At 42.6% G+C, this 22,045-nt stretch overlaps 3 protein-coding genes across 5 annotated transcripts in view; 2 read left to right on the top strand and 1 right to left on the bottom strand.

Annotated features, from left to right (window-relative positions):
• Positions 1-298: 298 nt before the first annotated feature.
• On the bottom strand, positions 299-3,383 carry Fam24a (family with sequence similarity 24 member A). 2 transcript variants are annotated; one of them, XM_031388573.1, is made up of 3 exons: positions 3,227-3,383; positions 1,396-1,520; positions 299-514 (listed from the first exon to the last, which is right to left on the bottom strand). In XM_031388573.1, the coding sequence occupies exons 2-3, from the start codon at positions 1,509-1,511 to the stop codon at positions 334-336; spliced, it is 297 nt and encodes a 98-aa protein (XP_031244433.1). In that variant the 5' UTR covers positions 1,512-1,520; positions 3,227-3,383; the 3' UTR covers positions 299-333. The 2 variants fall into 2 exon arrangements, with proteins under 2 accessions (XP_031244433.1, XP_031244432.1); XM_031388572.1 differs by lacking the exon at positions 3,227-3,383 and adding an exon at positions 2,670-2,795.
• Positions 3,384-12,314: 8,931 nt separating this feature from the next.
• On the top strand, positions 12,315-15,768 carry LOC116103094 (protein FAM24A-like). Of its 2 annotated transcripts, XM_031388570.1 has the most exons (4): positions 12,316-12,433; positions 14,191-14,275; positions 14,428-14,563; positions 15,392-15,768. In XM_031388570.1, the coding sequence occupies exons 2-4, from the start codon at positions 14,248-14,250 to the stop codon at positions 15,609-15,611; spliced, it is 384 nt and encodes a 127-aa protein (XP_031244430.1). In that variant the 5' UTR covers positions 12,316-12,433; positions 14,191-14,247; the 3' UTR covers positions 15,612-15,768. The 2 variants fall into 2 exon arrangements, with proteins under 2 accessions (XP_031244431.1, XP_031244430.1); XM_031388571.1 differs by lacking the exon at positions 14,191-14,275 and having other exon boundaries at positions 12,315-12,433.
• Positions 15,769-20,869: 5,101 nt separating this feature from the next.
• The window catches only part of Cuzd1 (CUB and zona pellucida like domains 1), a 13,666-nt gene continuing 12,490 nt past the window's right edge, over positions 20,870-22,045 (top strand). Inside the window, exon 1 of the mRNA XM_031384948.1 lies at positions 20,870-21,089. Coding sequence (XP_031240808.1) covers positions 20,870-21,089 — 220 coding nt within the window. The remainder of the gene's footprint in view (positions 21,090-22,045) is intronic.

Below are 22,045 nucleotides of genomic sequence, written 5' to 3'. Positions count from 1 at the left end.
TAATTATTTTAGACATTTAGCAAGATGATATCCCATCTTTAAATCTGCTTACATGCCCTCTTTGCTTTTGTTTTGCAACATAGTAATATTACAGGCTAGTTGCCTCAAATCTCAGAATGAGTAAAAAATTTAGAATAAAGGACATCCATAACCATAACTATCAGCAATTAAAGGTGTAAGAGTATTTTGATTATTGTGTGCTTATATAAAGTACATAAATACCATATTAGATAGTAAATAAGAGTATAAACATTACAGAAATTGACTTGAAAAATAAAACATTCTACTAAGAAGGAAATACTGTTTGTGAAGATTTTTGTGTCCATTGCCATGTCAGAGTCCCTCATTTGTAACACAATAGCAAGGTGGTAGGGAGCCAATATCCTTATAGATGCTACAGTCATCAAAACACTGGGCATTATGACAAGGATCAGCAATAGTGGGCTTGGCCCGGATCATCTTCTCTTGGGGGTCCTTGCATGGATCAGTACAGCTTTCAGTCTCCTTTGCGATTCTTAAGAAAAGACACACAAAACAAGCTTAGAATTTTCCTTCCCAGTGAGCTTCTTATAATTATGAGGGCTATGTGAGAAAGTCCAGAGTTGGGGCCCATCATACATGTGACACCAGCCCTGGGTTAAAGCTCTCTGCTCCTTCCCCATCTTTTCCTCTCCTACAGTTGCTATGCATGTGAAACCAGGATACCATTACAAGGGAGTGAATTGTACCTCAATGGCTGCTCCAGGCCCAGGAGATGTGGGCATGATGGAGAAGGCACAGCAGTTGGCTGGGCTCAGCTATGGCCCCTGCAATCTAAGTCCCTAGTAAGGGATACCATCACTGCTGACAGCCAGTTTCTTTCCTACTTAAAGCTTCTCTCCCAAACTTCAACCATCTCTTGACTGGCCTACATCACTGTCAGCTGTCCTCTATGGACTTTATTCTCTTTACCCACGTCACTTTTCCCAGAGTCATTGACAATGTGGGAACACATGAGCTTCCCAATGATCAGAGAAGAGCTCACTATGGCCAAGCTCTGTGTGAGTAGGAGGCAGCTCATCTCCAGGGCATCCTCTGGCTTCTCCAGTCTACAGTGCTGAGGATAGAAAGGATGCCCAGCCAGGGCCCTGATAAGTAGATCAAGGTTCACCCCCTGTGTCTAAATGACAGAAAAGGGATGCTGGCACCCATGCTTGTCCAGGCTGAGAGCAATCAACGTAGGGGCTCACAGTCCCAAGCTAGAAGGAGAACCCTCAAACTTCTGTGCCCACCTGCCCTCACTCTCAAACCTGACAGTGGTTCCTGACTTTTTCCTGCAAGTGGCCAGTGCAGTAAGAAGTGACCCTGTTCCAGTAGAGAGCCCCACTGTTGTCCCCTCCGACCCCCAAGACTCACTTCAGGGCCTTGGATATTTTCAGGTAAAGACAGAGGACGACAGTTATCAGCATAACTGCAGCAATCAGCAAAGTGCTAGCGATTCCGATCATAACCTTCGTCCTCAAGTCGAACATCTCTCACACCTGGCAAAGAAGTTCAGACAACACAAGTGGCTTCACTCCCAAAGAGCCACTTGGCTATCCCCCTCCCCCAACTTTCTTCAGTGAAAAAGAAAAGACTTAACATGTAGACTTATGAAATTCTGCAGGAGGACCCAAGCTGACCTCAAGTGAGTGAGAGGGCTTATTTGTGATTGAAAAGGGACTTGGATGTAAAATCTATTTATCAGGCAGTGAGAGGCCCTTGTAGAACAAACCTGCTCTGGGACCCACCACCCCCACCCCCACCCCCCTCACAAGCCTTCTGAAGTGTGTATACAGTGAAGTATATTGGGTTAGATCTTTATGGATTCGGGGAATGGCTCTTCAAAATGTTATTGCCTGGGCTGGTGAGATGGCTCAGCAGGGAAGAGCACCGACTGCTCTTCGGAAGGTCATGAGTTCAAATCCCAGCAACCACATGGTGGCTCACAACCACCCATAATGAGATCTGATGCCCTTGTCTGGTGCGTCTGAAGACAGCTATAGTGTACAGCTACAGTGTCTGAAGACAGCTACAGTGTACTTACATATAATAAATAAATAAATCTTTAAAAAAAAATGTTATTGCCCAAAACAGCCTAGAATGTACAAATCTATTTTGAAAGTGGTGCTTTTAATGAAGGGATCAGGGGAACCCAGAAAACAGACAAACTAGGCTTTGCTGTCTCAGTATTTAAAAGATTCTGAATGCTTCCAGCCTACCCCTCACTGAGGCTGAGACGGAGGCTAGCACAGACCATGAACCAGCTTTCTCAGGCTCTTATGGCTCGGTCTGTCTTCTATCAGGCTACGTGTCTCCCTATTAAACTTTAATCCTCCCACTTTTCCTGGAATAAGCAGTATTCTTAGTCTACATCTGAAGCTGGGGAACAGCAAACCCAGAGAGGACAGAAAACAATCTTGACTACAAACATACTTACCAAAGTCATATGTCCAGCATTAAATTAAGGATAATTATTTAAACTCTCTCTCTCCCGCGCGCGCACAAACACACACCACCACCACCACCACTACCACCACCACCACCACCTCAAAATAAAACAACAAAACACTAGTTTTTGGAATAGGATGTTTAGAAACCTCAGTTTCTCAGACCCGTGATTTGAGAAAGAAGGAGCTAAGTAAACACACCTGTTAAGTCAGTTAAGGTTCAGGCTGATGTGCCTCACTGTTGGAGGTCTGAGGTCTGCCAGGACTGCCAGAATGTAGCAGCACCAAATCAGCCTGTGTGACATCAGCTCACAGCTCCGCCTCCTCAGAATTCCAAATTCCATGTCTAAGCACATTTTTGTTCCAAGAAATAGAAATACTATTTTGGGATCACTTCAAGTTTACCGTTTGAGAGTCTGCTAATCAAAAGCTGGTTACCTTTCAATTATTTAAAAAGGCAATAGCAGATCAAAGTTTTTGAACATCCTTCCATTTAAAGCCATTTGTGACTGGCAGTGTTTCAGCTGAACAGTAAAACAATGTGAAGGGGCTTGCTACTAAGATTCAATGACACTGGCAGAGTCTCACCCTTCATGGTTGAACAGCTACAAACAAAGTTAGAGAGGAAACCTGTTTTAGGTAGATTTGGATTGTATGATTTTTTTTTCTTGACATTTTTTCAGACTCCATTTATTTATTTACTTACTAATCCAAAGTGACCTCAGAGAAAGCCCCATACCCCCTAAGAGGATACTTACCTCTGAGATTTTGTTCAGGTGCAGATTTCTTCCCAAGAACAAATTATTTCTCTGATGAGAAAGTTCAATTTATAGAGGGATCAAGTTATCTGAGCCAAGTTTTGAGTCTGATGTTATGTTTGTCACCTAGACACAGACACCCAATTAAGCATCTCAGCTGGAAGGAAAAGATACATGCGGTTTAAGAAAATTCTCTCTCTCTCTTTCTGTATAATTTAGAAATAATGCATATAACAACAACAACAACAAAAACTAAAACCTTCTCCTAGAATCAAGGCAATCTTTTAACTGTCAACCCTGTAAACTTAAAAAAAAAATTAACCTTGAACGTACAACAGCAAAGAGTATATACATCTTTCCCACTTTCAGACTGGACATCCAAGAATTCAGAACTCTTCAACTAGCCCTCCCCTAGCCCCAGGAAATATGATGATGACTATCTGGGCTTCTTACATGTGGCTGGCTCTTGGAGGGTTTCTGCTGCTGCTAAACTGTGGCTCTTTGTTCACCTGTCAGTGTGGGTTAGGGTGTGGCTGTCTGTCCTGACTTTAGCTCTGTAGCTGTCTGCTGTGGAGTTGCTGATTTTCTGTTCGTTCAGCTTCTCGTTCTGAGCATTGGAGTGACCCAAGCTCTTCACACAATTGGAACAAATGGAAAGCCCTGGATTCATTTCTACCTTTCCTCTGGATACCCACAGTTGGCCCCTCTTCTAGTTCATGGATTCTTTCTTCTGCTCATATTCACTATTAAGTTCTGCTTAGTTATTTATTATAGTTTCCAACTCTATAATTTCTGCCTGACTCTTCATTATAGTATTCTTTTTTAAATAAATATTCTTTAGAGTAACACATTTTCTCTTAGTTCTTTAGACGTGGTTTTCTTTGAACATAATTTTAAAATGGCCAAATTAAATCTTTGTCAAAGTAGGGCCAAAGTCTTACTTGGCCTTTTCAACTTGATTGATTGTTCTATTTTTTGTGGACCTTATTTCTCAATGATTTATACTCATTTTTGAAAACTAGATTATTTATTTACTTTTTTATTGATTTAAGTTTTATTGCATTATGATGAGAAAAGATACATGAATTCAATTTATCTGAATTTGTTAACATTTAAAAATCTATTTTAAGTAAATAGAATTAAATCATGTTCTTGTTTCCCTTTTGTACCCCAACTCCTCCCAGAGACCCCCTTCAATACCTACAATACCTTTTTTGTCATATTCTTTAAAATTTATAAATTATAACAATAAAAATGAGTATTATAAAAGTTGTTTGATATAAAACAACAATCAATTTAACAGTCTTATGTAGATGTTTTGCTGGGTATAGTAGCCTGAGCTGACATTTGTGTTCTCTTAGGGTCTGTATTGCTACGCACACCCATCTACTCCAGTCACATCCATAATATTGGGGATAAAATCCTGATAAAGGATAAGAGGCAATAAGAATCCAAAGGGAGTTCTGTGCCTCCTGGATTTCAGACTAGTCGCTGGTATATCCCCTAACTCAGACATGTTCCAGAATTAGTCTTTCCAATCATCAACACGGCCTCATATTAGGCATAAAGGTACCCCAAGAAATGATTTGTAAATGGTTAAGATTGGACATGGTCTTCTGGCCGACACAATGTTTCCAATTATCCTAGTTTGTTGCCAAGCTATCCATAGCTTGCATTCTCTTTCAAAGTATCTCCCTTGCTAGAGCTGGCAACGGAAATTGTCTACTTTCCTTAGAACAATAGATAGTTCACAATAGTTAGCAGTATTTTGCATACTAGAGAGTAGAGTTTCCCTCATACTAAGACATTAGCTTATAGTGTTAGGTCTGGACTCCCCATGGCTAACCTCTGCTAGCCCAGAAAGGCAACATAGTTGAGGAGATTACTCAGGCCTACCTAAGTCGGTAACCATAGCAACGAATTAAAGAGGAACTACTCTGCACTTGGCTTTTAGGAGTCAAGTGATCTTGGTCAGGGCTAGCCTTCTTTCAGATTGTAATCCTTGTTTAGTTCCTGCTAAATTAACATGTATTTACTTTGCTGCCTGACTCATTGTGTTCCAAAGGAAGAGCTATGTACCTGCACTTTGTTTTGATGTATCTTGACCATTGTACCATCTGACTTTTTCAAACCTTTCTGTATCGACTATTTAAACCTGACTCCATATTTGAAAAATACACTCAGATTTTACACCTGGCCAGAACCCATCGTCCCGTGGAATAAGGGACCCCCGCGAGAAACCCCGGTCCATGGCACTGTATGACATCTGCCCAGGATCTTCTAGCTTTCATAGTCTCTGGTGAGAAGATATGTTACTTGACCTTTTTCCTTTACTGCTTTTAAAATTGATATAAAACAACAATCAATTTAACAGTCTTATGTAGATGCTTGTCTACAGCAATTACTGAAAATACATGTTTTTCTCAATATAAATTTTAAATAACTCCAAACATATTAACTGTATGCTTTAAAATAACACATCACTACTAGTATTTTTTTTAATGAACATATATATAAAGTCTTTTTGTTTGTTTGCTTGTTTTGTATTTAGTAGAGCTTAAAATCTTGGCTCTTACTGTGGTACAAGCCCAAAATAAGAACAATTTTTTAGACATTGGATTTCATTGTAATAAGGCTGTACTTCAGTGACCCTCACATCACCAAAGGATTTTACCTCCACCGTAGCTGAGAGTTGATAGTTCTGCTGCACCAAGGAATGAATTATAAGCACAATTTTGGATGCAGATTTCCTGCTATGGTCAAAACTGTTTGACTTGAGAGAGTGACTTTATTATCAGCACACAGAGAAAAAGTTACATTCATTTAAGAAATGCTGTGTGTATTAAGATGGTCTATCCATAAAGTCATTCACCAACTGTTTCAATGAACAATGGTTCTGCTTGGAGGGTGGCACAGACATTAGGTGAGGGTAAGAATTTGGTTCATTAGCTGTGATAATTTGGAAAAACATTCATCTCAGAGAAAGAGTAACTTATAAAGTCCTCTTCTTCAAACTTGATATAGTAGTTACAAACATCAAACAAAGCAGTCAGTCTCACTCTTTGTTGTTCTCTTACAAGTCACCTCCCAATTTAATTGTCTATGTTTCTTTTGGCTGTATAAATACTTTTGAAATATGTAAGCTGTTCTGAAAACCATAGTATAGTGTAAAAACATGAAATAAACAATACTACTCATAGAGAGGCTGAGATAGGAGAAGCAAGATTGCAAGGTCTTTATGTGGTACACAGCAAGACACTGTCATGTACAAACAAGCAGAAAGTGTATATGGATTGTACAATATTAGACCTATTTCTTCAATTACCAAATTAGAGAGACCATTGAATGACAGTCAAAAAATTTCTAATTCCTCATATTTTTGGATTTCAATCAAATAGGATATGTTGATAATATTAATTTTCATATTAAGATATTAAGAAAAAGTAATTGTTACTTTCTACTGTTTTTGTTGTAAGAGGTGGGATTAGGTTTGTATGGGTTTGTTGAAAGATTACTTTCTTGCATCTTCGAGGGTGTAGTTTTACTCCTTATATTGGTGTTTTCCACCTACTATCCTTTGTAGGGCTAGATTTGTGGAAAGATATTATGTAAATTTCATTTTATCAAGGAATATCTTGGTTTCTCCATCTAAGGTAATTGAGAGTTTTGCTGGGTATAGTAGCCCGAGCTGGCATTTGTGTTCTCTTAGGGTCTGTATGACATCTGCCCAGGATCTTCTAGCTTTCATAGTCTCTGGTGAAAAGTCTGGTGTAATTGTGATAGATCTGCCTTTATATGTTACTTGACCTTTTTCCCTTACTGCTTTTAAAATTCTTTCTTTGTTTAGTGCATTTGGTGTTACGATTATTATGTGATGGGAGGAATTTCTTTTCTGGTCCAGTCTATTTGGAGTTCTATAGGCTTCTTGTATGTTCATGGGCATCTCTTTCTTTAGGTTAGGGAAGTTTTCTTCTATAATTTTGATGAAGATATTTTCTGGTCCATTACCTGGGGAGTCTTCACTCTCTTCTATACCTATTATCGTTAGGTTTGGTCTTCTTATTGCATTGTGGATTTCCTGGAGGTTTTGGGTTAGGAGCTTTATGCTTTTTGCATTTTCTTTGACTGTTGTATCAATGTTTTCTATGGTATCTTCTGCCCCTGAGATTCTTTCTTCTATCTCTTGTATTCTGTTGTGGGTGGAGCCGGCCTGCAGCTCCACGGGTCTGGGTCCTCTTTCAGATTGAGGTTTGAGACGGACCTGAAAAATAAGCGGGTCGGGAACAAAGAGAGACAGACGCTAAGTAGGTTTATCAAGGCATCTATTTACTTGGGGACATTTTGAACATATATAGGCAGGTAAGGACTGAAACCGAAATCTCCAAGTACAAGACATATGCATAACGTAAACTTGGTAGCAGACAAGAGATGCCAAAGTCTCTGGGAGCTCAAAGTTCTCAAGCAGGTAGGCGTGTTCGCAAGTCAGCAAGTCCTCAGGCAAGTAGGCTTGTTTGTGACTCAGAGTGATTTTTAGGTTGCTAGCCTTCCCTACACTGCAGTGTAGCGGGCCATTGTTTAGCCCCAGCAGGTGGCCACCTCCAGGCTCAGCCTGTCAGTGCCACTGAGGAGCTGAGGGAGTGGAGTGAGGGCGGCAACACTGTTGGAGGTGCTGGTATCCATGACTCCTCTTTTCTTTCGAAGGTTTTCTACCTCCAGGGTTGTCCCTCTTTCTGATTTCTTTATTGTTTCTATTTCCATTTTTAGATTCTGCATGGTTTTGCTCATTTCCTTCACCTGTTTGATTGTGTTTTCCTGTAGTTCTTTAAGGGATTTTTGTGTTTCCCCTTGAAGGGCTTCTAGCTGTTTACCTGTGTTCTTCTGTATTTCTTTGAGAGTGCTATTTATGTCTTTCTTAAAGTCCTATATCATCATTATGAGAAGTGATTTTTTTATCTGAATCTTGCTTTTCCAGTATGATGGTGTGTCCAGGACTTGCTATGGTGGGAATACTGGGTTCTGACGAGGCCAAGTAACCTTGGTTTGTGTTGTTTATATTCTTACACTTGCTCCGTACCATCTGGTTATCTCTAGTGCTACCTGCCCTTGTTAAATCTGTCTGGAGCCTGTCCTTCCTGTGATCCTGGTTGTGTCAGAACTCCTCAGAGTCAAGCTGTCTCTGTGATCCTGTGATTCTGGGATCCTGTGACCCTGGGCTTGTTAGAGAGCCTGGGAGTGGAGCTTCCTCTGGGTATTGTGGGACTGGCTGTGGAGTTTGCGCCCAAGGTCTGCTCAGTGCACTGGCCCAGACAGACCAAGAAGGAACCAGTGTCACTGTGCTGGTGGAGTTCCTGTGTTACTGGGTCTTGCTGGTCCCAGTTACTCCCAGTGTTGGGACAGATGTTATGTCCTCCTCACTTCTGATCCTAGGCATGTTAGAGCGCCTGGGAGTGAAGCTTCCTCTGGGTGTTGTGGGACTGGCTGTGGAGTTTGCGCCCAAGGTCTGCTCAGGGCACCCGCCGGCCCAGACAGACCAGAAGGAACCAGTGTCACTGGACTGGTGGAGTTCCTGTGTGCCTGTGTCCTGCTGGTCTCAGTTACTCCCAGTGTTGGGACAGATGTTGTGTCCTCCTCACCTCTGATCCTAGACATGTTAGCGAACCTGGGAGTGGAGCTTCCTCTGGGTGTTGTCTTTTTCTTTGTTTTTCAAGACAAGATTTCTCTGTGTAGTCCTGGCTATCCTGGAATTCACTCTGTAGACCAGTTTGAGGCTGGCTTCAAACTGCCTCTGCCTCCCGAGTACTGGGATTGAAAGCATGTGGACCAACTCCCAACCTGAAAACCAGATATTTTAAATGGTACAACATGGCATCTTTGAAAATCAGAGTCTTCTGTCTCCCAGGACTGCTGTTGTGCCTGTTGTTATGTAGTTTCTTGACTTTCCCCAGCTGATTCTATATGTCCTTTGTCGTATGTGGACACTGATTTGCCCAGAGGCGGTTAATAGTTAGACAAAGATTTCTTTAAATTCCTGGAACAAGAACAACAACAAAATCTCACAGTCTTTGCTGAGGGGCTCAGTGTACCCCTGGGCCATGCCTGTAGCACTGGGCCAGACAGTTGAGAACCATGTCTTAGCCCCCTCTTCTTTGGGAAGATCCTCCAACATCCTCCAGATGGAGTAGCTTAGGGCTAATTCATACTTTTCTAGGTGTGTTTATTCTCCTGTTTAGGCACACAGCTTTACTGGTCTTTAGACTCCTAGGAATATGTCAGAGCTATCCAAAATCCATATCCTGTTATACATTTCAAAGTTCATGCTAGCATCCTACTAGCTCTTCTCACCTCCTCCCCTATGCTCAACTCCCCCAGCTCATGGGCTCCCCTCCTCCCAGCTATTCCTCCTTATAACTCTGCACTTTCATCTATGCTCACTCTGTCTTCTGTTCTCCCTCATCTTCCTCTTTCTGCCATCCCATGTCCTCCCTCTGTGTTCTCCTTTCTTTCTCTACTCTGCTCTGTTCTCCTATGACCAGGTCTAGTCTGCTGGCCATGCTCAGTCATTGTTCTCTGCCCTGAACTCTCCCGATGCCTCTGCTTGTTTTCTCTCTTACCTACAATTAAAAGCCTTCACCTTATCACACCATGGAATGTTCATGTCATCACTAGGGATACTTGTTGCTCAGCTTTCCCTTCAGTCTTATTTTTGTCAACAAGTCGGAGTCATCTGAGAAGAAGGAACATCCAATTGAGAAAAAAACGCCTCCACCAAATTGGCCAGTAGGCAAGTTTGTGGGGGCCAAATTCTTGATTGATGATTGATATATGGAGGTCCCATCCCACTGTGGACTGTGCCACCTCTGGCCAGGTGGTCTTGAGTTTAAAAAAAGCAAGCTCAGTGAGCCATGGGGAGCAAGTCAGTAAGCAGTGTTCTTCCATGGTCCTCTGTTTTGGCTCCTGCCTCCATGTTCAGTTCTGCCTTGAGTTCCTTCCTCAGTATCCCTTGATGATGGATCAACCTGTAATCTAAGTAAATACTTTTCTCTCTTAAGTTGCTTTTAGTCAGTGTTTTGTCACAGCAAAAGAAAAGGAAACTAGGACAGTAGCCAAGGTTTCTCCCCCACTCCCACAGGTTTACAGTACCAGGCATGGATTTTTCTCTTGTGAAGTGGACCTCAACTCCAATCAGAAAGAATTTGGTTGCCTCCCTCCCCATAACAGTCATGCCACTATTGCTCTAGTGGACACATGGTGCCTAGCAGCTTAGTATTATAGTATTCAGGGTTCATTGATCTCTTTTCTACCCCAGAGGCCTGCAAAGCACCTTCAGGCACTTGCAGGCTAGCCAGCAGGGAAAAAAGTTTTCCTGTCAGTTCCAACCTGGTTTCTCTATGTTCTGAAAACAAAGCCTGTGGCATCTTTAGCTGTAGAATCTTACCATCCAGTTATGGTGCCCAACCAACAGTATAACTCTTTGATTGAATATTCCATGCATGGCATTGAGCTTTTTCATTTAATAAGCTATGTTTTCTGGGAGTAATATTGTCTATCAATGCTGCATATCTGTTTCAACTTTTTATTTCCTTAGCATTTTACATATTTAATATTTTAGATTTATTTATTTTATCATGTGTTAGTATTTTGCCTGCATCATTGTATGTGTATCACGTGTATTCCCAGTGCCCAGGGGGCATAGGTTCCCCTGGGACTAGAGTTATAGATGGTTGTGAGCTGCCATGTGGGTGCTGGGAGTAGAACCTGGGTCCTCTGCAAAAGTATAAATCATTGAGAAGTAAGGTCTACAAAAAATAGAACAATCAATCAAGTTGAAAAGGCCAAGTAAGACTTTGGCCCTACTTTGACAAAGATTTAATTTGGCTATTTAAAAATTATGTTTAAAGAAAACCACATCTAAAGAATTAAGAGAAAATGTGTTACTCTAAAGAATATTTGTTTAAAAAAGGAAAACTATAATGAAGAGTCAGGCAGAAAATATGGAGTTAGAAACTATAATAAATAACTAAGCAGAACTTAATAGTGAATATGAGCAGAAGAAAGAATCCATGAACTGGAAGAGGGGCTAACTGTGGGTATCCAGAGGAAAGGTAGAAATGAATCCTTTCCAAGCATAAGAAGCTCTACATTCACAAGAGCTAGTGGTAAATGGGATCAGCTAAGCTGTTCATCTGCTGATAATGGAAGAATGAAAATTCAGCACATGTGTAATATCACTCAGCTGCAAAGAAAAATAATAGAATGTGCAAGAGAAGAGGTGCAAGAGAATAGAACTGGAAAATATTATACTGGTGATATAACCTAGGCCCAGAAAGATAAACTGCATTTCTTTCTCATATCTGGATCCTAGCTTAAAATATTTAGATGTGTGCTTAATTTCAAGTATATATGTTTAGAAAGCCAGAAAGGGCCCAGGAGAGAGGAGAGAAGCAGCCCAATGGAGGGGGGGGGCAATGGTAGAACACGTGATATTAAAACAGGGGGAAGGATCCTGAGGGTTAAAGGCAGGGCTGGGAGCAGGTGAATGAGGGAGAGGAGAGGATGGGGGTGGTTAGTGAAAACTAAAGCTGCATCAAAGTTGTTATGAAGACCAACAATGTAGGTAATTTTAAAAGTGTAATTTTAGAGGTGCTAAAAGAGTTAAGAGCACCTATTGCTTTTATAACCTGTTACATTGGTCTTTCTGGGTTGGAATACCTTGAGGGCAGAGAAATAAGATTAAAGCAAGTGTCTTATATGTATCAGCATTTTGGGATCTTTTCATCTTAACTATAAAGTATGATATGATGTCAATGGGTTTATGAGTTCTCTTACATGACCCTATATTTGTGTAGCTAAAATACAGAGTCCAGCCAGTCTTCTATTAATGGCTTTTTAGAGAAATGAACATTCTAAGACATTGGCTTCCTCACCTTACATCTCTTTTTTTAAACTCCAATTTTACTTTTGATAAACAGTCAAATTCTAAGTTTCTCTGGGAGAAATAGAGTCAGAAAAGGAAAATTAGGAGTTACACATGTTCAGATGTGTTTGGGCAAGTTGAGATAAGGTTCAGTTGAGCTTGGAATGGAATTTAGAACTCTGTGAAAGAAAGCTCATATCTAGAGAGCTGAGGTCACACAGCATGTGCCCCAGACTAGAGGAGTTGTAAGAGCTAACAATGGGTGTCCATTCCAGCAGGCCGACCTTCTGAAAGTAAGCTCTTCAAACTTAGACCTCAATAATTACAATTTTCTTTCTGTCTTGAGTACATTTGTAATTCTTTAAAAATTTCACATGTCACATATGAATACAATGTATCCCTCTGCCTTTCATCTCTCATACCTAGAAAGCCTTCTGAAGTCTCTTTCCTACTTTCATATCATCTTTTTTTTTTCATTTTTTATAACCTACTGAGTCCAATAAGTACTGCCTATGTGTACATAGGTGTGGAGTCATCCATTATGGCATGGGCAAGCAGGTAGTAGCCATGTCCCAAAGAAAATTGAGCTTCTTTTCCCAGAAACCCCCAATAGCTGCTGACTAAGTGTGAGGCTTCAGGGGGCCCTACCCTGTATGTGCTGAAATTTTAACTAGCTTGATCTTTTGTAGCTTATCCCAGCTACTAAGAAACCATGACCACAAGACAGCATTACACAGCACTCTTCATGCCACGTCCTCTAGCTCTTATATTCTTTCTTCCCCCCCTTTCCACAATGTTTCCTGCGCCTTAGTGTTGGGAGATCTAAAGTTGATAGTATATGTCCCATCTATGCCTCAGTACTCACGGTCACTTATTCTTAGCACTCTAACCAGCTATGAGTGTGGACATTAACTAGTGCCCACTGAGAACAGCACTTACTCTGGCCAAAGTGGAAACCAGCATTGAACTATGGGTATAAATATAAATATGAAAAGGCAGTTTGACATGACCATTTATCAAAATAAGAGTATGAGTTCCCTCCTAAGGCTTAGACCTCCTCAGCCAAGGTTTTTGACAGGGTTATATTACCAGACATGGATTCCCTCTTGTGGAGCAGGCCTCAAATCCAGTCAGAAAGTAATTGGTTAACCCTACCCCATGCACCAAACAGTAATGCCACTATTGCCTCATACATAATAGCAGGGTGCATACTGCCTGGCAGATTAGTGTTGTAGCACACAGGGCCCAGCACTGAGTATAGCCTCTGATCTCTCTCTCTCTCTCTTTTTTCCCCTATGAGTCAGTACAACACATTCTGGCCCTATGAAAGCTAGTCATCAGGAGAAAGTTTCCTGACCAATTTGAGATTGATTTCTCTGTCGTGCCACCAAAGTGTGGTGTCCTCAGCAAGGAGGTCTTATCATCTAATTATGATTGACAACCAAAAATATTATAATACCTCGGGTTTGGGGGTATTTCTGGAGCCTTCCTGACCAGTAACCCCTAGGGAGTTAGCCCATGCTTGGCTTAAGTTTATTTTGTTCATCTAATTGTTGTCTAACTGTATTTTTAAAAGTATTGGCTTTCACCCAGCAATGAATCAGAAAGCGGCAAGTGGGTTTCCATGACCAGAACATCTCCCCCCCGCCCCCCCCGATCACTTTTCCTCTGAGAGTGTCAGAGAGTTAAGTTTAAAGAAATTAATTATTCCAAATGAGAAATGTTGAAAATTCAGGTCTTAAAAGAAAAACGTCAGCTTTCAATACTTGAATTCCCACCCCCACTGCCCACGGCACACTGCATTTGCAAAATGGATTTTCAGGTTCTCAGACTGTTGGAGTTCTATCTTAGAAGTGGTCATTCTTGAACAAGACTTCTGAAGCTCACACTCAGGGTGCAGATAGCTGTGACTCTGAATGTGAGCATAATTCAGGAGGCCCAGGCATGTGTGCAGGAATCAATTGCTAGTTCCAGGGTAGGCCAATTTATTACTGAGTGTCTGTTAATTTCTGTCTGTTTGTCCCTTCACTACCTATCCTTCTGTCTTCAGAATGTCCTTCAGCTTTCATACCTCTGGATTACATTTTAATCCCCTTTTACGTGGAAAATGTCTCTTCTGACCTACCGTAGGCCAGGTAAGACCTCAATAGAAAGAGTCCATCTGGTTTATGGGTAAGTGTGTGTGTTTGAGGTTTATTTCCCCCTCACTGAAGGAAGTGTGTGGAAGCTGCTGTAGGTGTGTAGGTGGGACATCACATTCACTGCTTGTCTGCACTTCTCTGCCCAGGTATGCGTAAGTCTTTTGACTTCCGAACAGTAATCATGATCATCATTGGTGGCGGGATCCTGGCAGCCATGTTTCTACTGATAGGAGTTGTGCTCTGTCTTTACTCCAAAATATACAAGGCTCTGAATTCACATGGGTAAGAATGAATACCCTACTCTAATGGGGCACTGGGGCCCTCTGCTGGAGCTGGGTAACTCCCTGATGAAGTAGCCACTTGTATGGGAAAGTCAAGAGCCACTGTCAGGTTTGAGAGTGAGGGCAGGTAGGCACAGAAGTTTGAGGGTTCTCCTTCTAGCTTGGGGCTGTGAGCCCCTATGTTGACTGCTCTCAGCCTGGACAAGCATGGGTGCCAGCATCCCTTTTCTGTCATTTAGACACAGTGGGTGAACCTTGAGCTACTTATCAGGACCTTGGCTGGGCATCCTTTCTATCCTCAGCACTGTAGACTGGAGAAGCTAGAGGATGCCCTGGAGATGAGCTGCCTCCTACTCACACAGAGCTTGGCCATAGTGAGCTCTTCTCTGATCATTGGGAATCTCACATGTCCCCACATTCATTGCCAATGACTTTGGGAAAAGTAAAGTGAGCCAAGAGAAAAGAGTCCATGAAGGACAGCTGACAGGGATGTAGGTCAGACAAGAGATGGTGTCCCTTCTAGGGACTTAGATTGTAGGAGTTAGAGCTGAACCCAGCCAACTGCTGTGCCTTCTCCATCATGCCCACATCTCCTGGGCCTGGAGCAGCCACTGAGGTACAATTCACTCTCTTGTAATGGTATCCTGGTTTCACATGCATAGCAACTGTAGAGAGGAAAAGATGGGGAAGGAGCAGAGAGCTTTAACCCAGGGCTGGTGTCACATGTATGATGGGCCCCAACTCTGGACTTTCTCACATAGCCCTCATAATTGTAAGAAGTTCACTGGGAAGGAAAATTCTAAGCTTGTTTTGTGTGTCTTTTCTTAAGAACCGCAAATGAGGCAGATGATGAATGCTATGTTGATCCATGCAAGGACTCCCAAGAGAGGATCACCCAAGACAACAACGCCGCTGCTGAGGCTGGTCAACCCTTCCAGGCCAACACAATTGCTGTTGAGAGTTGCGGTCCTCTCCAGTGTTGTAGTTCATGTGGTGCAGATGTTGGCTCCCTGCCACCCTGCCTTTGTAGCATAAGGGAAGGACTCTGACATGGCACTGGTGGATACAAGGAAATCTTCATGATCAGTATTTCGATTTCTTATTAGAATATTTTCTTACTCAAGCCAATTTCTATAGTGTTTATGTTGTGTACTATCTAATATGATGTTTATGTACATTTGTATAAATATACAATAATGAAAACAATCTCTGCCTCTATTATGCTTCTTAGTTATGTTTCTTATACCACTACATGTATTACCACTGAGGACTGACCTCAGTCATTTGGAGTTCTGGAGAATGGGAGGATTGGATTGGCACAAAATCAGTCTCAGGCACAAAGGCAGGTGCAAGCTTACAGGTCACCATTGCTGTTCTGAAGCTGAGCTCTGAGACAGCTTGTAGTCTCTCTCTCTCTGTCTTTGTCTCTGTCTCTCTTTCTGTCTCTCTGTCTCTCTCTGCCTCTTTGTCTCTCTCTGTCTCTCTGTCTCTCTCTCTATCTCTCTGTCTGTCTTTTTCTCCCTCCCTCAAATTTTTCTCTCTCTCAGGTTTTTCTTTTTTTTCCTCTCTGGGTTCACCTCTGTCTTTTATTGGTTACACATGTCCTTGTTAGACAATAATACATAATCAAAAGCTTTTCATTATTTTCCTCAATCCCATTATTTTTTCCAAAAAACCCCATGTGACTATGTCACCAGAGTCACCAGAAAGCACAATGCACATACAAGTCACAGTTCAGAGTCTGCTAAAGCAAGTTATACATTAACTTTTAGCTCTCAGAAAAGCCTCCAAATCATAAGTCATCTGGGCGTAAATGTGTGGTTACAGCATTAGCCTGAGAACAGAAAGATGCCAACAGGTCATGGTAATGTTAATGTTTTTAACTTGTCTAAATTTGCAGAACCTCTTTATTAAACTCATCCAACTGTCTATCTCAAACTCTTTTCCATATGCAATATTAATTCCTCTTGCAGCTTCCCCCAGGGATCCTTCACAGACTGAACTATGTCTCTTAGAAATTGTACCCTAGTTTCCTTAGGCAGTCAATACCAGGGGGTCAAATCAGTATGTTCTAGTCTTTCCAGGAAAGTCAGTTCGCTAATCCAAAGGCCCCTTGTGGGGTCCAAACTCTCCTACCCAACCTTTTATCTCTTTTATTATACATATATCTTCCTATTCTCCCCAATAATATTTCTGAATCAAGCTCTCTATTATTAGAGATCTCTCCACTCGTGGGGGCTATCACCATTGCTCACTAATCCAGTAAACCCAGCTATTTCTTCCTCTCTCTTGTCCCTTGTATTTTTTATGAGCATCCCAGTCCTTAGTGACCCAGGCCCACTGTTCCTTTTCCTTGTGGATCTTCAATTTTCTTAACTATCAAAACTTCAGGTTTCTCAAAAACATTTCCTCCTTCAAATATTTCCTGGTACAATTTAATGATCATGAGTTGGCTAAGATGTCTCAGAGAACAATTATAAGGCAGTCAGCCTCCACCTCCAGAACCTCTTGTCCTGATATGCCTGGGTTGGCTGCTTGAATGGCCTGGGCCAGAACAGTTTATTGCTATGGACATCAGAGCCATTTCCTTCTCTAGCAATGCCCTCAATCCCTTTCTCGGATTTTTTTTTTTAACCAAAGTTGTATTTGAGAGGACAACTATGGTGTAGAAAAAGCAAAACAAAGAGCATACAAGAAAGAACAACACCATCTGTATGCTAGGAAGCCAGAGATGCGTTATTCAGGTTGATCGTGGTCCCACAGCCAAAACTATCATGCAGCTACATTTGCAACCATGTCACACCTGACAGACGTTTTACCTACTATGAGATTTGGCCAAGCAGGCATGTAATATGTTTTTAGTAAAATTAGGAAAAAGAGTACAAAATAGAAGTGTCCTGCACTCTTCCAGCCCCAGATGGAAAAGGTAAGTGGATTTCAGGGCTCTTCTACCTGTAGCAGCAGTTAGGTGTGGGAAGATGGAGTAATAGCAGTGGTTCTTTTGAGAGCTTGTTCCTCCTCAATCCAGCTTGTCACTCACTGGCAGAGAGTGGATGCATCCTGATGGCATATCTCTCAGTTTATACTGTTTGACATTTAATGAGTGGACTGGCCTTGGTGCCTTCTAAAGAAAGGGAATATGGAACATATGGATTCCTACCTATAGTCCCACCTGGGAGGTTGAGGTGAAGGATCCTGTGCTCAAGGTCAGTATTAACTACACAGTGAGTTTCAGCCAATCTGGGGTTTACATTAGACACTTGAGAGAGAGAGAGGGGGGGAGAGAGAGAGGAGAGAGAGAGAGAGAAAAAGAGAGAGAGAGAGAGAAAGAGAGAGAGAGAGAGAGAGAGAGAGAGAGAGAGAGAGAGAGAGAGAGAGAGAGAGAGAGAGAGAGAATATATGAATGTGTGCTAGCAGATTTCCCCACAGCTGACCACTCAGATCTGGTCAGAAGCAGATCACTTTTATACTGGCCAGTGCTGATTCAGCAGATAAAGTCAACTATACCAAAAACCTGTAACCCAAGACCAAAGCCCAGGTTCCCTTTGTCACCCTCCAGGCAACAAGGCACATCTCCTCTTTCTGTTCTGTGTATTGAGGCCTCTCTAGCCCCTGCATAGGACAGATGTCCTTCCCTTAATGGCCATGAGTTTCCTTTCCTTAGCTAGACCTGTGAACACCAACAGATATAGTTACATAAAGAGCTATTATCTAGTGTTGGGCTGCTGCCTACTGAAGGGAATTAAAGAGTGGAAAAAGCAAATGCAGAGAGCAGATGCTTCCTAGAGATGGGCAAAATGTTGCGGGGGGGGGCTTACAGCTGGGGACCCTGTTGCTCTTTAGGAACCACCTTGCATGCCTGCTCTCATATGTGGACCACCTCCATACTGGGTTCCCCAGGGGCACTACCAGGATTCTCAAGGTGAAAGAGTCTGTCTTGAGCTTCCGGCACTGTCCTCATTTCTTACTTGGTTTTGATTTCTCTTGTCCACTAGCAAGGTCCTAGTGGGTGGAGAGCAGCAGAGAACCTTCTAACCTCAGCCAGTGGGCAGCTGAATACCTGATATGGGGAGGCCTGTGGCAGCTTGCCCTTACTTAAGGGACTAGGTCTAGGTTGGGTATTAGAAGGGACATTAGGCAAGTGGGACAAGGCATTTTGGGGACAAAAGTAGTAAGTCAGAGCATGCACCAGCTTTTAAAACCTTTGATCCAGATTGCATTTCAACTCCACTTTGGGAAGCCCCATGACCTCTTCCAGCCATCAGTTTAGTTCAGAGTGGCACTTGTGTAGGGACCAGAAGGCTCAGTGAGAGAAGGTCCTCCCAGTCCACAAAAACCATGATTCATGGCAATGGCACAAAGCAGGCTTCTCACCTACCTGGACCCCAGGTATTCTTCATGTCTACCATGCCCCTTCCTGGTGTGACTACAAAGCCTTCACATGATCAGGGACAGAAGAGTGAGGAGATGCCAGTTCTGGGAAGGAGGAGTGATTGAGGCAAGGCCCAGAATGATTATATACAGATATAGCAGGTCGTGAATACTTCTTAGTAATTAGAAGGATCCACATACAAGTATCCTACCCACTACCCCACATCAATACTATGTCCCTGCCTCATATGTGGCTACTTGTGTAGATGGGAATCCAGAAGAGTTGTGTGGGATCTGGAGAGTTTCCAAGCTCTTTGTTAGAACTGCTCCTCTGTACTGTTGGAGTCCCCTTGTTGCTGCAGCCTAGGGAATGGGGCTAATGCCTACCTCAGGAATCACCAGGAGTGGCTTCTCTGGGGGCACAGTTGAGGATACCCTCTCCAAGTCACAGTCCAGGGCTGAATGAGGAAGCCTGGGCTTCAGAGAATCAGGATCAACATAGAAGAGTGGTGGGGTACAAGGAAGGTGCCATTCTAGGTGACCTTGCCTCACCTTGATTTTCAAGGAGCTCCTGCATGATTCCTAGTGCCTTAGTTAATTTCTGTTGCTAGGATATGTCACCATGACCAAGGTGAGTCAGTGACCATCATGGTGGGGAACATGGCTGCAGGCAGGCAGGCAGGCAGGCAGGCAGGCAGGCAGGCAGGCAGGCAGGCAGGCAGGCAGGCAGGCATGGCAATGAAGCAGTAGCTGAGAGCTTGCATCTGATCCACAAAGCATGAGGCAGAAAGCTACCTGCAGTGGCATACTTCCTCCAACAAGGCCACACCTCCTAATCCTTGATAATCAATTCTACCAGGTGGGGGCCAAGAATTCAATTACATGAGCCTATAGGGCCATTCTCATTGTAACCACCATACCTAGAACTGGCCATTCATGGAAAAGTTCCATGTGAAGTTAGAACATGAGTTTTTCTCTACCACACAGGTCTGTCTCCATCAACTGTTGCCTGAACTTTCCTCTGCCTCCCTTCTCCCTTCCCTCTCCTTCACAGGTAGTCAGCGTATAGAAGTTCCTGCACCAAGGGCCTTTACACACATACTTTTATCTTAAACAAAATTCCTCAAGTAAGGTATGCGATTATCTCCCCTTTTCTGTATTTGCTTCCATTTCATCTTCTCGAGATGCCTTGCCTTTGTCCTAGTTTGCATTCTTCCCCACTCAAGGCTGCCACATTCTATGTGATCTCCCTGGAGCACACTCAACATACTTGCCCCTGTATGAATTGTGATTAACTCATTATGTTTCCCCCACTTGGACTAAAAGGTTCCATACGAGTACAGTCCATGTATCTTGTACTCAGCTCTGCATTCCCACATCCTTTGACAATGAGCAATGAAAACTTGCTCAGTGAATGAATAAATAAGTGGATGACTGGGCAGTCCCTTTCACATGCACACTCTTCTCCCTTATCTCATGTTGGACACCAGGACTTCTATCTTTGAGCTGCAAGTTCAGTGCCTGAGGGATTCTAACCCATCCATGTTTAGAGGGACGGGGGTCTTCAGAGGGACAGGAGTCTGGAGGGTTGCAGGGAGGCTTGATCTACATTGTCTTTTCTTCCACATCCTTTGTCCCTCCCCCACCCCTTGGGTCAACCTCCTACAGGCATATAAGGGCTCAGCTGGGTCCAAGAGTTTGTTATCTCCTGGCTTGCTGAGCTTCGGATCCTGGAGCAGAGCTCTGGATCCTGGAGCAGAGCTCCTTTGTTCATGATCTGCACAGACAGGGTGAAGGCTCAAGTTAGGAGCAGTTTCAAGGACAGAGGAACTTCTACGTAGCTGCTAAGCCCTGTGCAGAATTGGGCTGGCTGGCCCATAGCCCTTGGAGGAGCAACCTAGAAGGCTGAGCGCAGTACCAGGAACTGCCAGCCAGGATGCAGCTCCACAGCTGTGGAGTTCTCACCACCACCACCCCTGGCATGGCCAAACTGACACGTTTCCCTAGATGCCAGGAAACTTACAAAACTCAGAGAGTTATAAGAAGCCTGAAGGCCCTGAGGCAGCCTGCAAAGATGGAGTTCACTGAAAGGCTGCTCATTTGGGCCGTTTTAGCTGTCTCCTGTGGGGCACAGCCGAATTCTACAGAGGCTAAAGGTAAGAAAATTGAACCAGATTCTTCAACTCAAAGAAGACTGGCTTTTACCAGGCTTCTCCCAAAAATTTGAAAGCTTTTGTATCTGCCACTGCTCTCAATACAGAGAAGAACTCACCCTTGGACTCTCTGGGCTTGATAGTCATTTCATTAAGGCCCATATGGCCATGGTCATTGAAATAATAAAAAAAAGCACACACAATTTCACTTTTAAGGCATATCTTAGGAAAATGATACCTACAAAAATGGATATTGGCCTAATTCTTATTAAAAAAATGTAAGTTTCAGTTGCTGATTTTTTTTAAAGAGCAAATCAATAAGAAATAATCTGTTAAGTTCTAAAATACTATATCTACAAGAAATGGTCTCTGTTAAGAGGGAAAGTACCTTAAGTTTTACAATAAGATACTGTTTATGTCTAGAACTATACACAGAACATCTTTAAAATCAAAAAGAGAGGAGGAAAGGAAAAGAGAGATGAATTCACAGAAGGTTTTAATAAAGATGTTGTCCCTGGGTGGAAGGGACTGTGCCATCTCTTCTGTTATATTTGCTTTCTTTTTCCTAACAAATGTAGACCTAGTTATGGTTAGGTACAGACAGACAGATGGTCCATTCATCAACCACGGGTGAAAGAGAACATACAAAAGTTTGTTTCTTAGTACATAGGGTTTATCAGTCTCTTTTGGAAATTGTGTCTATTCTTGTCCTTGCTGAACAAAGAGAGAAAACAACAGACAGACAGACAGACACACACACACACACACACACAGGGGGAGGGGGAGAGGGAGTGTGTGTGTGTCAGGGTCTTTCTACAAATCTCAGGCTAGCCTCTTTGCATGGGGGCCTCCTCCTTCAGCCTTCTGAATACTGCAGTTACAAACGTAGACCTCCATATCTTCCTTCCCTCATTTTTTAAATAGGATTCTTAGGCTTTAAATTTTTTTTTTTTTTTTTT

Source organism: Mastomys coucha, unplaced genomic scaffold (assembly GCF_008632895.1).
Source record: "Mastomys coucha isolate ucsf_1 unplaced genomic scaffold, UCSF_Mcou_1 pScaffold21, whole genome shotgun sequence".
In the NCBI taxonomy this organism is placed as follows: domain Eukaryota; kingdom Metazoa; phylum Chordata; class Mammalia; order Rodentia; family Muridae; genus Mastomys; species Mastomys coucha.
This window is presented reverse-complemented; position numbering and strand designations above follow the sequence as displayed.